Below are 14911 nucleotides of genomic sequence, written 5' to 3' on the forward strand. Positions count from 1 at the left end.
GTTGCAGAACAATAGGACTCGATGTGTTGGTGAGAGAGGGAGGAATAAAGAATGATTCCCAGGTGTCCGGCTAGGGAGGCTGTGGATCATACGGTCATTTACCAAGCTGGGATCGACTGTGGCGGTGCCGGCCAGGGGAGGAGTGAAGAACTAAGGTTTGGACACGTGGCCGAAGGTTATGGTGTGATTTGACTTCATCTTGTGGGGTACTGTCCCTTGCTGTAAGGCAGGCCCAGCCTCTGGCCCTGCTTCCCTGATCTGGTCTGTGTCTACAATCTGATTCCTTTTGGTTCCAGAGCAGATAGTTACACAGACACTGGCATAGGGTAGAGGGTGTCTGCCTGGTCTAGAGTTCACACTTGTATTTCTCATCATCCCTCTGGTATACTTTTCTGGGCTTCTCTGCATTTACTGACCTGGCTTAGATTGGCTTTCCTCTCAGAGCCACTTGGCATGGCCTGTAGTCACTGAGCTGGGATCTAGAGCCTTTGCTGCCCTGTTTATGGTATAGTCAGGCTCCTATTTGCCCTGTCCCATCCAGCTTTTAGCATTTGGACTGTGCCCTTCCCTGTTGAACCATGCGACATTGGGGAATTGGATTCTAGCCCCCGTGTGGTTTTCATGTTGAGCCAACAGGCAGAAGAGAACATTTGGAGTTTGGGAGGGGAGTGCAGAGATGTGGGAAGAAAAGTCTTAATCATTGTCACGGTTGTTCCCTAGCACACTAGATAAAGTAATCCTGGGGTTTGGTGCCTCATCACTCATATTACTAATTTCTTTGTCCCCAGTAAGTAGTGCTTTTACTAGTCTTAAACATACAATGAAACTCCTGTTTGTGGGAATTGAAGACGTAAGTCATCTCTTTTTTTGCATGAAAACAGGTTATTTATTGGTGAGATAATTATAAAAGTGCCCCAAATCCCTGGATTCTTGCTTTGCTTGCACTTGTTAATCAGGGAAATGTTGGTGAAATTCCAGAGCATAATTGCCATGTGGAGAACACCAACTCTACTTAGTTCCTTAATCAAAAGGAGGTCTTTTGCACGGTATTTCATGAGAGGGCGTGCAGAGCATTTTTGGTTGCATTCTGGAACATGCCCCGGCTTCAGGTGCTGGGTTTAGTTTGCCGCCTGAAAATCATTCTGGAAGGAGACAAAAGACAAGTAATTATACTCTAAAATACATAAGCTGGCTGCGGGCACAGGCTGAGCCAGCCAGTGTATGCCATGCCTGTGATCACAACACTTGCTTTAAGGATGCGGATATGAAACAGTTCAGGCCAATGGGAGCTCCAGAGGTTATTTCTGGAAGACTGTCATTTGAGTTATTCCAGAAGGAAATGGAGGGTGAAGTTCCTGGTAGTGGGGGATCCCCAATGCGGAGCCAAAATAGAGCCCACCCCAAAGCATTTTGAGTCAAGAGATGGATGCTGGTGTTGTCGTTTGGGCCACTGCTAAAGCTAGCATGTCCTTGGATGTTCAGTACCTATAGTTTTGTTACTGTTGCTTGAACCAGTTTTGGTTGAGCTTTCTGTCAGTTGCAACTGAAACACAATTGGTATTCATCTGATCCAATCCCTTAACTCAGGGCTGACTTGGGGAGGCTGAGGGATGTGTCCAGGCCACTCATAGTTATGGAGCATAAGAGGAGGAGTTAGAAAAGTTACACTGAGGCAAATGCTGATTTTATCACACTCTGCACTCTAGTGGCCACAGATACATGGACTTTTGAGGGTTAAGTAAAAACAGGAATATACAACTCCTGAGGTTTGAGCCAACATGAGAGAAGTTAATGTTTTCCCGGTCAAATTGCATGCTCATTAAGCATGTTTATCAAGAATGGAACTTACAAGGGTGATGGAGGTTCTAAACTTCTTTATTCTCTCATATATCTTGTCTCGTTCCACCCCTCATCATTCACTGTTTTCCTGGTGGCAGATTTGCATAAAAATCCCATTCTAATTTTAACTGTTTTTCAGAAAGCGCATTCTTTTTTCAATTTTCTTTAAGTGTAGGGTTGGATAGATGGGGAGAAGGGGAAACTGGAGTCAGGGAGACAGAGAATGAGCGTCTCAAATAGTCAGAAGGTGACAGTGTGGATGAGTTAGGCATAGGTAGGGGGGATGTTTGCAATCTCAGGGTTAGGAGTTACATGGTAACTAAAGGAATAATAGGCAACAAAGCTGCCTAGGAAAGAGTAGGGAGACTGGATGGAGCTGGTGGGACAGCCCAGAACAGACTTGTGATGCCAGGGCCCACTGGCCCTAATCATTCCCCTGAAGACTGAAGTGCAGAGTGGGCTTTCGTATGAAAGGAAAATGTTTATAATTCTTTCTCTTACCGATTTAAGCGCTTGAGCTATGGCATTGTTTAGAGAATTTGGGATTACTTCTGGTGGAATGTTCCAGTTATTTACATTTTCTGAAAAAAGAAAAAAAAGAAAGAGCGTTTTATGATATGAGTTGAAAGAAACAGTGGCTAGGCTGGGTTGTTTCAGCCACAGTCACCTGGAGGATATCTCTGGGCAGTGTATGGCTCTAGGAGAAATCTCTCCCCTGCCCATTCAGTGGAGGGATTTGAGTTAAGACATAGCCTCTCCCAGGCTTTTGTGTGTGTGAGGGTGAGTTCTCAAGGACCTTAGAACTAACTGGAAATCGGATGGATATTATATGTGCAGAGAATCGATACCAATTGATACCATGCTAGATATGCTGGCATGTCTGCCCTCCCTACCTTAAGAGACCAGAAGAATTAAGCCCTGCTCTTTCGATTTCATTTGCAATGTATTGAACCCCCTAGAGTTCATCATAAATATGGACAGATGGCATTTTGCATCATATCTCTTGATGGTCATAAGGGTTATGAACTCAGGCTCTTGCATTTCTCAAACCCTAGTATCTGTGTGACTATGTGCCTTGGTCCATGTTTCCTCTAAGAGGTGTGATGCTGTTGTTGTGAAGACACCTAGTGGTCTGGATTTCATTCGGACGTGTAGAAGAGACATTTGGATTTGGTTTTCATGTTTTGCCGTCTCAAGATGCTGAAGTCCCTATCTAAAACCAAAAAAGTGCTTTTCAGTCACAGGGATCAGATGATACCCTGCTCACTGCCGTGGCACATTCTGTAGTGTGGTTTCCCATGGTTGTACCTTTCTTGTGACACTGACTCTTGTAGGTGTTCACATGATTAGTTCCACATACCGACAACAGCAGACAGTACTTTCTTCAGAACCGCAGGTAACACATGTGGCACCTCGTTCAGCTGAAAGAGATGGGTGGAACATTTTTGTTAGGACATCTGCTAGTGCCCCAGCTAGTGCTCACATCGGGGAAAGGGTCTTGGGTGCCTCTGTACATGTGGTAGACTCCTGCTCCTTCTTCAGGGCTGAGTTCAGGCATCATTTTCTCCGGGAACCCACAGTCTGCCTCCCAGTTCATGCTTTCTCCACTCTGTCTTCTTCACGCTCACTTGACAGCTATCTGCACAGGTGTCTGTGTTCCCCGTCAGAGGGGTTGTTATGTGAGGTCAGGGTTCATGCCTTCTGGGATCCTTCCCCTGCACAGAGCTTGGCCTAACACACAGCTGCCCGGGACAAATAAGATGAAGCAATCCCGGGCTTCCACCAACTCCCAGAATCTCCGTCTCATCTGACTTGCCGCTATCTCAAGGCTGACATATGGGACATAAGCACAAGATTGTTCACCTCTGGGTGCCCATTGTGTGCCTCCATCCAGTGCATGGTTACCAGACTCTTAAGGATGTGACTTATTTATCTGTGGTTTTAATCTGTCCCTGTTCTCCTACTTGAACTCCTGGAGTCTGGGACCTCATCACTGTTTCATGTTACAGATGTAGGGCTGAACACATAGTGATGCTGACTTAAATGTGTGTTGAATGAAAGTATGAACGTGTGGAAGATGAAATGTCTTAAATGTGGGGGTGGTTGGTGAACCTTCTGTAAGTTTCCATAGCTCTTTTTGGAGCCTGGTCCCTCACTCTCCCCACTTCCCTACCTCCCAGGTCTCCTCTGGGGCTCCATGTGCTCCTTGTGATGGGAAGTGTGAGGCCACGGGAGGCTGGATATGCTTCTGAGAAGGTCCCAGGAGCCCAGGCAAAATTAGAATCTAGATCATCTTTTCTTCCTTCCAGTGGACTTCCAAGACATCTTAGTGTATCAGTCACCCAGCAGTAAACAAGCACAGGTTCTAGGCCTTCCTTTAGGTCACTGACTGACTATGGCATTCCAGTAAGGAGCTTGGGGGGACCCAAGTTTTAAGAGCCTCTCAGAGAGAAGCTAGGTTTGGAGCCTGCAGTCCTGTTCCACAGTGTGCCTGTGGTCTAGACTGTGTGACCTTTTCCTTTGCAGAGTCCCTGTTTCACTGAGTGCCTGGCTTTAAAATAACTTCCCCCATCATAGATAAATATTTTGAAAATCAAATTGACTTACAGCCTCAGGGGGTGTCATGCTGTGTTGATACCTGTCAGGAAACAAAATACAAGGGAAAATTATTTTCAAATAAAAATCATTAACCAGTTCTAAAGTAGAGTTTAGGTATTAGCGCAGTTGCTTCTTAAAGTCACTTATAAAATGTTAAATACAGAGGAGGAAGAGCAGATTTAAGGTGGATAACAGCATGTGAGTAAAACTTCCTTCTGCTTTCCCTGTAATCATCCAAGTATTTCCCAAAGGCCTCTTCCATGACTCTTTGCCTGTGATTTGAATTGGGTTCAGGACTTAGCTTCCTGTGCTGACGAATATCAAGAGGAGTTTGTAGTTATAGACAGTACCTCTCAACCTTGATGTTTGCTCTCAGTTTGTCTTTTGAAATCTTGCACGCGTGGGAGATAATTAAATCCTGCATTAATAGGAAACAAACAAGAGTTAAACAGTACCTTCATCAGGCTACTCAGCAAACATGGCATGTTGTGATAGGACCGACAAGGTCACAGGTGAGGCCTGGAGTGGAGATGACCGAGTCTTAGGAGACAACCTACTTATTCTCCCCTCGAGGCTGAGCCTACCAGCGTGGTTGGTCTCTGCCTAGGGACACTGAGGCACTCTGGCCCCCTGGCTCTTGGTACTAGTTCCCCCTCAGGACACTCTTCTTTCCATGTGACCTCTGCTCCTCCTAGTTCCTCCTCACAACTCAGTTGTTACTCAGCACTCACCGTCCGCCCAGTGGCAAACTTCTCACCACCCACTTGCACGTCCACCCAGTAGGTGGCCTGGATTCTGTTGCTTGACATGTGGTTGTAGACTATTCTGATGATCTTGGCATCCAGGTTATTCATCTGTTGTAAAGAAGTCACCGTTTAGAGTATGGAGAGGAAGACGGACACAGTGCAGGATGTTGCGTTGTGAGACTTCCATGCATTGCTCGGTTCCTTTATTCAAATATTTATTGATGCTGTAGTATGCATGGTCACCTTGCTGGGTGCTGGCACAGCCGATATGAGCACACAGACATTATCGAATTCCACATATTTCCCTTTATCCCGTTTCCTTTCTCGGAAGGACAGTGGGGCATATAACACAGAAACACATTTTCTGTTACTCCTCATCGAGTTTAAAACCTGTTTCTGTCTATGCTCTTGTGACAGATAGTTCTGTACTTGATGATTTGGGGAGACCCTGTTAAGGAAACACTGGTCATTGCTGAAATAGAGCCTGACACAGAGAGAGTACTCAAGGTTATCATTTTGTTGTAAGTACTGCCTTCTGCCACTTTTGGGGTGGGGATCAGGTGAACCCCTCATATGTAGATGAACCCACTCCCTTGCGCATGCTGTGACTGTTGCTAAGTTGCTTCTCTGACTTTGGTCACCTGTAAAATGGGGATAAGGAGTTCTACTTCCCAGTGCTGTTGTGAGGATGAAATGACATCATGTAAAGACAACTGGCTCTGTACCGGGCACACAGAAGGTGCCTAGCAAACATTTGTCCTCCTGTGCCCCTGCTCTCCCCTTTTCCCCAGTGTAAACAAGGACCCACTTATATGACCATCGAGGGAAAAGATGTGTCCCGTAGCGTTTCCTCTATTTACATCTGGAAGAATGTTTCAGAACCCACTTGCATTTCTGCCCTCTCACACTTGGAGGTTGATAGACTAGACTGAAGCAAAGAGAAGAGTGGAGGGGCCGTGTGGGTGAGGCTTACCTGGACGGAGCTCTGCTTGGCACTTTCAGCGATGATTACCTTGAGCATTTCTTGGGACAAAGTTATGGCAGCGCTGACATTTTTAGGATTTGGAGGAAGGGGACTTCCAGGCAGAGGGGATGTATTTTGGTTAAAATAGGCCTAGAGAGAGAACAAGAGAAAATCCCTGTTATCGTGCGAAACTCCCGTCAATTTCAGCGTCTCTGGAGGCCCAGCTGTGATATTGAGCAGGGAGGTGGCCCCATGTGAGCACTGTAGTGGATGAGGATGAAGGTAAGGGCAGTTGACCTCCCTTGTGGGACTGCGGGGTTGTGGTGGGAGAGAGGCGCCCCTGACAGAGGAGGAGGCACTGCTCTCTGCTGCTGATTAGCCCTGAAAGAGTGCGGCTCTGGCTGCCAGATCTCTCATTTTCCACATCTTTATTTTTGAAGTGAATTCCTCCATTTAAATGTTGCTTCAGGTAATGTGTTTGTATATACATGTTTGTACCTAACTCACAGTTCTCTCAATCGTAGAATGAGTTTCTTGTCAAGCAAACTCAAGGCTCCTCTTGTCCGTGAAAGCTTTTCATAGCATTCTGGCCTCCACTGAATAATTCTTCTTCCTTTGATATGCATTGTGCCCTCTATGTATAAAATGCAGACCCCGCATGCAGGAAATTTGGAAAGTTCAGAGACGTATGAAGACGAGAAAAGAGATTCTGAGTGACATCACTGATATGTCACCATATTTTCTTTGTTTGCATATCACTTTTATCTTCGCTTCAAAAAATTCAGTGTACTTTCATACAGATGTCTGTATATCATTACAAACTTTGTAAGCATTGCTAATAATCTCATACTTAGCTTATTTCCTTTTAGTCCATTTCCAGTTTTTGTTTTCCCCCTTATCATTCATACCTGTATTTCTTTGTATTTAAATATATCTGCACCTGGCATGTTTGTATAGGTGGATTCCCACGAGTGGAGTTAGGTTGGTCCAGAACCTTGCCTCTCTTCAGTACTCGTCATGGTCTAGGTTTGCATCCCCTGGGTGGTTGAGATGGGTGGGTGGGTGAGTTGGCACTTTTAGATTTCTTATGTGTTGTCTGTGGAGTGTCTCACCTGTGCTGGGCACGTCTTACTGGTCAAGAAATGGCTGTCATCATTGGAATGCCTCTCGGGCATTGTCCCTTAGACGTAAATAGAGGGGAAAACACAGCTGACCCCCGAGGCTCAGGTGTTGTGGTTGAAGCCTGGGAGATTCACCCCATGGTGACGGTCTGGGGATCCGGGAAGGGAGGAGGCTGGTTTGTCACGTATTTGGTGTGTGTTTGGTGAGTTCAGGGATGTCGCCAGCCTTCCTGCAGAACCCACTGTAAGCACAAAGAACACTTACACAGTAGAAGATTGAAAGTCCTTCTTCAGAACTCTTGGCACCTGTAACGCGGTAGTTGAACAAGCCGGTAGCTGCAGGTGAGAGGAAAAGAGAGTATGTAGAGACCCCCGCAATCCCCTGATGGGTGTTGTGCCCTGGGCTCTGCCTTCCAGATGGGAGGCCAGAGTGGACCCCTCTGTCTCGCTCGGGCAGAGGCAGGAAACCTGTGCTTACTGGCTTTTGCACATGTGTCTGGGAGGAGGCTATAGAGAGGAAGGTGACGTGACCACACAACAGCGTCTCAAAAAGTCTTGCTCTCCAGGTGCCATGTTTCATCTCCTCTGTGTCATGGGAAATGCCAAGTTTCCTGCTTGGACTGTCTTGGCAGCTGCTGTCCTACTGCGCCCTATTCTCTTGGTCTCCTGGATGTGTTAGGGGACATTGGAGGGATTTTCTGCTTCTCAGCCTCCTTGGTGTGAGGGTGCTCCTTGCTCAAACTCCACACTGTATACTTTGCAAACCATTTGGGACTGGGGAGCTCCCAGAGACTCCAAAGGGGCTCTTTGTTCTGTTATGTCCTGGAGAACGAGTCACAGCGGTTCAGTGAAGCAGGCAAGTTGCCCTGTTTTCTGGCTGGGTGCTTGGGGGTGCATGGTGTTGCAGCTCACAGCCCCATCCTTTCCTGCCTGTCACCTACTAGGATCCCAGAGGAGCCTGGGCCACCTCCCTCCATTGATCTGGGCAGCCCCGGGGGGTCTGGCATTTGTACTCACAGTTCTTGCATTCGTTGACATCACTGAGCTCAATGCCACACGATTTTGATTCTTTAATCTGTTAAAGAGCTCATGTATTAGCTTTGCCAAGGAAGTGCAGCAGGCCTGTCCTCCCCTTACCCAACCTCCTTTTCTCTTCCCCTGTCCTCCTTCCCTTCCCCCTGTCCTATTTCCTGGCCTCTTTTTTGACAGAACGCACTCCCCCCTGGCCGCAACCTGAAACATGGTCCTATTCTGCTGCTGGGGTATTTTGGGCCAGAGGGGACATTGGTTCCCCAGAATCAGGACTCCTGAAGGCCTGATGTCTCCCTCTGAATTTTTCCAAGCATCAGACCATGTCTGAGGAAAGGGCTTCTTCCTGTGTCCCCAGTGACATAGACCTCCAAGGCAGTGCCCTCCCCTTTCCCACGACTTACACTGTCTCTCATATTTACTGTCAGCAACTGAGAAATGACATCATCCAAGGGCACAGGGAGAGGCAAAGAATCTGTGACTCTGGGAAAGATACATGTGGAGAACCGTGTGACTGTTAGCATTTCTGGTTTTACCCAAACATCCATTGATGAACCAACTGCAGTAATGTCTAGCTGTTTAATTTGTGCCCTGAGCCCTTTCACCTTCAATTTTAGTCGTTAAGGAGGGTGGAAGGATACCTGGGAAAATGACCAAAGCCAGACAGCTGACCCAGCAATCCCACGTGAAGGAATGTATCCTTCAGATACTATGACATTGGTAAAATACTCGTCTGGGACCTTGTTCAGTGTAGTTTGGTACAAAAGTTAATAATTGGAAAAAGCATCTATTCTTTGATCAGGGTCCGGTAAGTAAATTATGGTACATCTTCATAATGGAGTACTAGGCAGCCATGAAATGTGAAGAAGCTATTTATATTCTGATGTAGCCAACTCCAAGCAATTTGTAAAAATGTGAACAGAGGCCAGGAAAGTGTATAATACCTGTGTGTGTATATACATACACACATTTCTGTGTGTGTATATACATACACACGTTTGTTGCATATGTCAATAATATCTCTGAAAGCCAATGGAAAAGACTGGATCCATTGGTTGCTTCCTCGGAGGATAATTAGCCAGCTGGTATATATGGGTGGGAGGGAGACTTGCACTGTATGGCTTTTTGTGTCTTTGAAATTTTGATCTAGGTCAATGTATTGCTTATGCAGAAAAATAGAACTAAGTCCAAAAGTATGCTTAGCAGGGAGAATGCAGGCAGAGTGAGGGAAGGCTGCTGTCAGACATATTGGGCCACTTGCAAGCGGAGGCCCCTCTCTGGGCCTCCATTATTGATCGCTCAAATCACTGAGTTGGCTCAGCTGATCTCTAAGGGTGGTACCAACAGGGATATTCTGAGGCGTAGACCAGTTGCTCCAGAAAATGAGAAAAATGATCTCACTTACGTGTCCACTAGCTGCAGGCACACTTTGTTGACCTTGATATCCTTGTCCTGGATGACGAGCTTGACATATTGGTTGTTGTTTGTGGAAACTCCAATTTTCAGAATCACCTCACTGTGCACCTGAAATCCCAGTAGGCCGAATACAAGTCCTGCTAGGCTGTGGAGAGCAAGATGCAGGTGAAACCTGGCCTGGTTGCAAGATGTCGCTCAGCTAAAGCAATAGGCATTGGGAATCAGCCTCATGTACCTGTCTAGGTTCTTTGAGTGAGGGTGAGTTTGGTGCTTTCCAGTGAGCACGCCCTGTGATTGGCTGTTCCCCTGTACACAGGATTCAGAACCTGGCTCACGGGGGGCATTCAATAAACATTGTCAAAATCATTCTCCTAACCAGCCTTCAGGGGTCTTCTTTTGGTGGTCCCAGGCTGACATGTAACAAGATGCCCATTACAGGTCCACTTCTGTGCCTAGCACACCTAGCTGTGTGTTGTGTGGGTGATAGCATAGGAAAAACCCAGCATCTGCCAGCGCCCGGCCTTATTCGAGTCAGATATTTTGGAGAAGACAGATGGTTCTCTCTGACACTGCTGCCTGTAATGGTCACAAACGTAGGCTCTGGAGGCAGAGTGCCGGGGCTCAGGGCCTCTCACTGCCATATTTCAGCTGAGGGACTTTGAGTACGATTTGTAAGTGATTTTGCTAGTCTAAACAGGTTTTCTAGTTTAGAAACAGGACTACGTTCCTGATGAGGTTGTTAAGAGGCTTCAGTGAGTTCAGAGTGCCTTCGTTAAGGGCCAGGCTGGAGGTCAGTCATTGTTAGGTACAGTGCTGTGCGTCGTCTGGAAGTTGTCTTGTCCGGGGTGTGGATTCCCTTGCCTCTCTCATGTCTTCCTGTGTGCCCTGGGCCTACACTCTTAACCTGTTCCTCCCCCACAGTGAATGGACGCCACCAAGGACAGAGACCGCCTGCCTTTAGTCTTCCCTCTGTGCCCAGCACAGCATCTAGTACAGAGCAGAGGTTATTAACTACCCATCAGGTGGTTGAATGAATGCGTGCATGCGTGTGTATTTCAATCTGTAGCTTCCTGAGGGCATTTTAATCAACTCAGTCTTCCCCCAACTGCCTAGCACAGTGTTTGTACAGAGTGAGCCGATTCTCTTTGGAGAGTCAAGATTATTTGGAAGGGATGTTTGCTGTAAGGCCAGTGTACATGTTGATGTGCAATGAATTCTTTGTGCTCATTGCTCATCTATAAACTTGTGCAGATTTCACATGGACATCTGGAATTCTGGCTTTGTTTACACGATTTGAGGATGGGGCTCCATAGTGTCATTCTGACACCTTGTTCCTCTGGGCTGGAGGAAAGAGACAGCTGGGTCCGGTACCCCTTTTGCTCCATCCTCAGCCATGCTGCCTTACTCTTTGTTGTCTCTGCCTGGTTCTTGGATGCTAGATCTTAAGTCACAGTGCAGGCTGTCCCAGTTGATTGATTTGGAAACAGGCTCACCCTCTTCCACCTATGAAGGCAGTAGTCGTGGCCTGAACAAGGATCCCGTCGGCTGTCATGGTCGACATCATATTCTCCACAGTTGCTTTTTCAACCTTTAATCTGTAAAGTAACAGCGTCAAGTGTCAGTGTCAGTGCTGGTTCAAGGAATCAGTCTGGGCAGAAGGAGAAATATCTTTGAAGCAGGCAGTTAACAACCTACCAGCCCATCCATCCCTGGGACTCCCCAGCCCTCTTACCCACCCAGTTCTTTTTTGTTTGTTTGTTTGTTTTAAATAGTACAATAGCTCTGGCTCCTGGGGCAGCTCCACAGACTCCATTGCCTCCGCCCTCAAAAAGGTGGCCCAGTTCTTTAAGTTCAAGAAATCTTGGTCATATTTCCCCCTGAAAGGGCAGCCTTTTAGCACAGAGGTAGAATATTGCTTCATGAAAACGTGGTTGTCCCTTCCCATGGGATTGTTGGGGGTTGCACGTCAGCTTTCTTCTTGTGCCAGACGTTAGGACCAAAGAAACACTTACCCTAACAAGAGGTCTTCCACGTTGATATTTCGCAGGAGGCCCTTGAGTGCATTGTTGATGTCTTCTGGCACCACACTGTTCAGTATGCCCTCAGTGGTTTCTTTGAGCTTGTCACCCGTCAAGAGACCAGTGCTATCAACAAGTTCTTTGATAGGATTTTTCCGTGCACCGATGAGTGGTAGACTGCCCAGAGCCTCCTGGGCCACGGAAGCCAGGTCACTGATAGCACCAGTGGCTTGTGAGAGCAATGGCAATGGGCCCTTTGGGGACTTGTTGCTGTTCCCTGTGCCCAGGATACCACCAAGGACACCACCTCCAAGGAGACCAAGGGATGCAGTCCCTTTGCCCAGGATACCAGCAAGGCCACCAGCAAGGCTACCACCTCCAAGGATACTGAGGGGAGAAGTCCCCTTGCCCAGGTTACCACCAAGGCCACCACCAAGGCTTCTACCGAGGCTACCACCTCCAAGGATATCGAGTGGTGTACTCCCCTTGCCCAGGTTACCACCAAGACCACCACCAAGGCTACCACCAAGGCTTCCACCAAGGCTACCACCTCCTAGGATATCGAGTGGTGTACTCCCCTTGCTCAGGATACCACCAAGACTGCCACCAACGCTACCACCAAGGCTTCCACCAAGGCTACCACCTCCAAGGATATCGAGTGGTGTACTCCCCTTGCTCAGGATACCACCAAGACTGCCACCAACGCTACCACCAAGGCTTCCACCAAGGCTACCACCTCCTAGGATATCGAGCGGTGTACTCCCCTTGCCCAGGATACCACCAAGACTACCACCAAGGCTACCACCAAGGCTTCCACCAAGGCTACCACCTCCAAGGATATCGAGCGGTGTACTCCTTTTGGCGCGGTTACTACGAAGACTACCCCCAAGGCTACCCCCAAGACTACCCCCAAGGCTACCACCAAGGCTACCACCTCCAAGGATATTGAGGGGCGCAGTTCCCTTGCCCAGGTTACCACCAAGACTACCATCAAGGCTTCCACCAAGACTACCACCAAGGCTACCACCAAGACTACCATCAAGGCTTCCACCAAGACTACCACCAAGGCTACCACCAAGACTACCACCAAGGCTACCACCTCCTAGGATATCGAGCGGTGTACTCTCCTTGCCTGGGTTGCCACCAAGGCTACCATCAAGGTTTCCACCAAGGCTACCACCTCCAGGGATATCGAGGGGCGCAGTCCCCTTGCTCAGGTTACCACCAAGACTACCACCAAGGCTACCACCAAGGCTTCCTCCAAGGCTACCACCTCCAAGGAGACCAAGGGATGCAGTCCCTTTGCCCAGGATACCAGCAAGGCCACCAGCAAGGCTACCACCTCCAAGGATACTGAGGGGAGAAGTCCCCTTGCCCAGGTTACCACCAAGGCCACCACCAAGGCTTCCACCAAGGCTACCACCTCCAAGGATACTGAGGGGAGAAGTCCCCTTGCCCAGGTTACCACCAAGGCCACCACCAAGGCTTCCACCAAGGCTACCACCTCCAAGGATACTGAGGGGAGAAGTCCCCTTGCCCAGGTTACCACCAAGACTACCACCAAGGCTACCACCAAGGCTACCACCTCCTAGGATATCGAGTGGTGTACTCCCCTTGCCTGGGTTGCCACCAAGGCTCCCATCAAGGTTTCCACCAAGACTACCACCTCCAGGGATATCGAGGGGCACAGTCCCCTTGCCCAGGTTACCAGCAAGACTACCACCAAGGCTACCATCAAGGCTTCCACCAAGGCTACCACCTCCAGGGATATCGAGTGGTGTACTCCCCTTGCCTGGGTTACCACCAAGGCTACCACCAAGGCTACCATCAAGGCTTCCACCAAGGCTACCACCAAGGCTACCACCTCCAAGAATATCAAGGGGCACAGTCCCCTTGCCCAGGTTACCAGCAAGACTACCACCAAGGCTACCATCAAGGCTTCCACCAAGGCTACCACCTCCAGGGATATCGAGTGGTGTACTCCCCTTGCCTGGGTTACCACCAAGGCTACCACCAAGGCTACCATCAAGGCTTCCACGAAGACGACCACCAAGGCTGCCACCTCCAAGGATATTGAGTGGTGTACTCCCCCTGTGCAGGTTACCACCAAGACTACCACCAAGGCTACCACCAGGACCACCTCCAAGGCTACCACCTCCAAGGATATCAGTTGGTGTACTCCCCTTGCCCAGGTTACCACCAAGGCTACTAGCAAGGCTACCACCAAGACTACCACCAAGGCTACCACCAAGACTACCACCAAGGCTACCACCAGGACTACCTCCAGGGCGACCACCTCCAAGGATATTGAGGGGTGCACTCCCCTTGCCCAGGATACCACCAAGGCCACCACCAAGGGCACCACTTCCAAGGATCTTGAGGGATGAAGTGAGATCTAAGACAGACAGCAGGTCAGAACTGGACACTGTGGATATCAGTTGCCCCAGCACACCAGCCAGATTTATCTCTTCACACTTCAGCATCTTCTCTATCTGCAGAGGCAGGGTGGCATTCAGATCTGAAAAGGGTCAAGAGACATGTTCCTGCTGCTGGCTGCCCAGCTGGTTCAGCCAGAGGAGCCTTTCTAGCTGGAGAGCCAGCACCTTTGAATCGTGGGGTCCATAGGCACTGAATATCATGCCTCCCCCAAATATCAATCACTGCTACTGCCCACCACAAGGACAGTCTGGTGTTGCAGAAATACACCTGCCCCCTCTTAGGAGGTAAGATTTCCTAGCACCTACCTGAGGCCAACCTGGTGTTGAGTCCATTACTCTTTAAAGAGATTTGGGCGTGGCATGAGAGGATCTAGTTTAGCTTTTGAGCCTAGAAGCCCAGAGGATACATAGCCTAGGATCTGCCCTTTGAAGGCCAAGTGGCCTAGGGCAGAGTCTTCTCTTTCCTGAGGCCCAGTCTTTCTCCTGTCCAGGGGTACATGATGGAACCTGCCGGTTGAGTCACTGGGTGCAGGGTGAATGAGGGAGTGCTGATTTTAAGTGCCAAGTCGGGTGGGAGGTGGCTAGGGAAGTGGTGGTGGAGCTGACTGATCTGGATTTCCTGTTCTCCATCCGTGTGATTCTGGGCAAGTCCCTTCCCTTCTCCAGGCCTCATTTTCCTTTTGTAGGTCATTGGGAGATCCTGCCACCTTTGACAAGCTGCCCCTACTAGGAGGACTCTTGC

General features: G+C 48.6%; 1 protein-coding gene across 1 annotated transcript; it reads left to right on the forward strand.

Moving 5' to 3' along the window:
• Positions 1-6423: 6423 nt before the first annotated feature.
• LOC130833933 (integumentary mucin C.1-like) lies at positions 6424-14118 on the forward strand. The gene is made up of 5 exons (XM_057704055.1): positions 6424-6429; positions 12019-12273; positions 12505-12798; positions 12880-13272; positions 13366-14118. Exons 1-5 carry the CDS (start codon positions 6424-6426, stop codon positions 14116-14118), a joined length of 1701 nt encoding a protein of 566 aa, XP_057560038.1.
• The last annotated feature ends 793 nt before the right edge of the window (positions 14119-14911 follow it).

Source organism: Hippopotamus amphibius, chromosome 12, assembly GCF_030028045.1.
Source record: "Hippopotamus amphibius kiboko isolate mHipAmp2 chromosome 12, mHipAmp2.hap2, whole genome shotgun sequence".
Taxonomy (NCBI): domain Eukaryota; kingdom Metazoa; phylum Chordata; class Mammalia; order Artiodactyla; family Hippopotamidae; genus Hippopotamus; species Hippopotamus amphibius.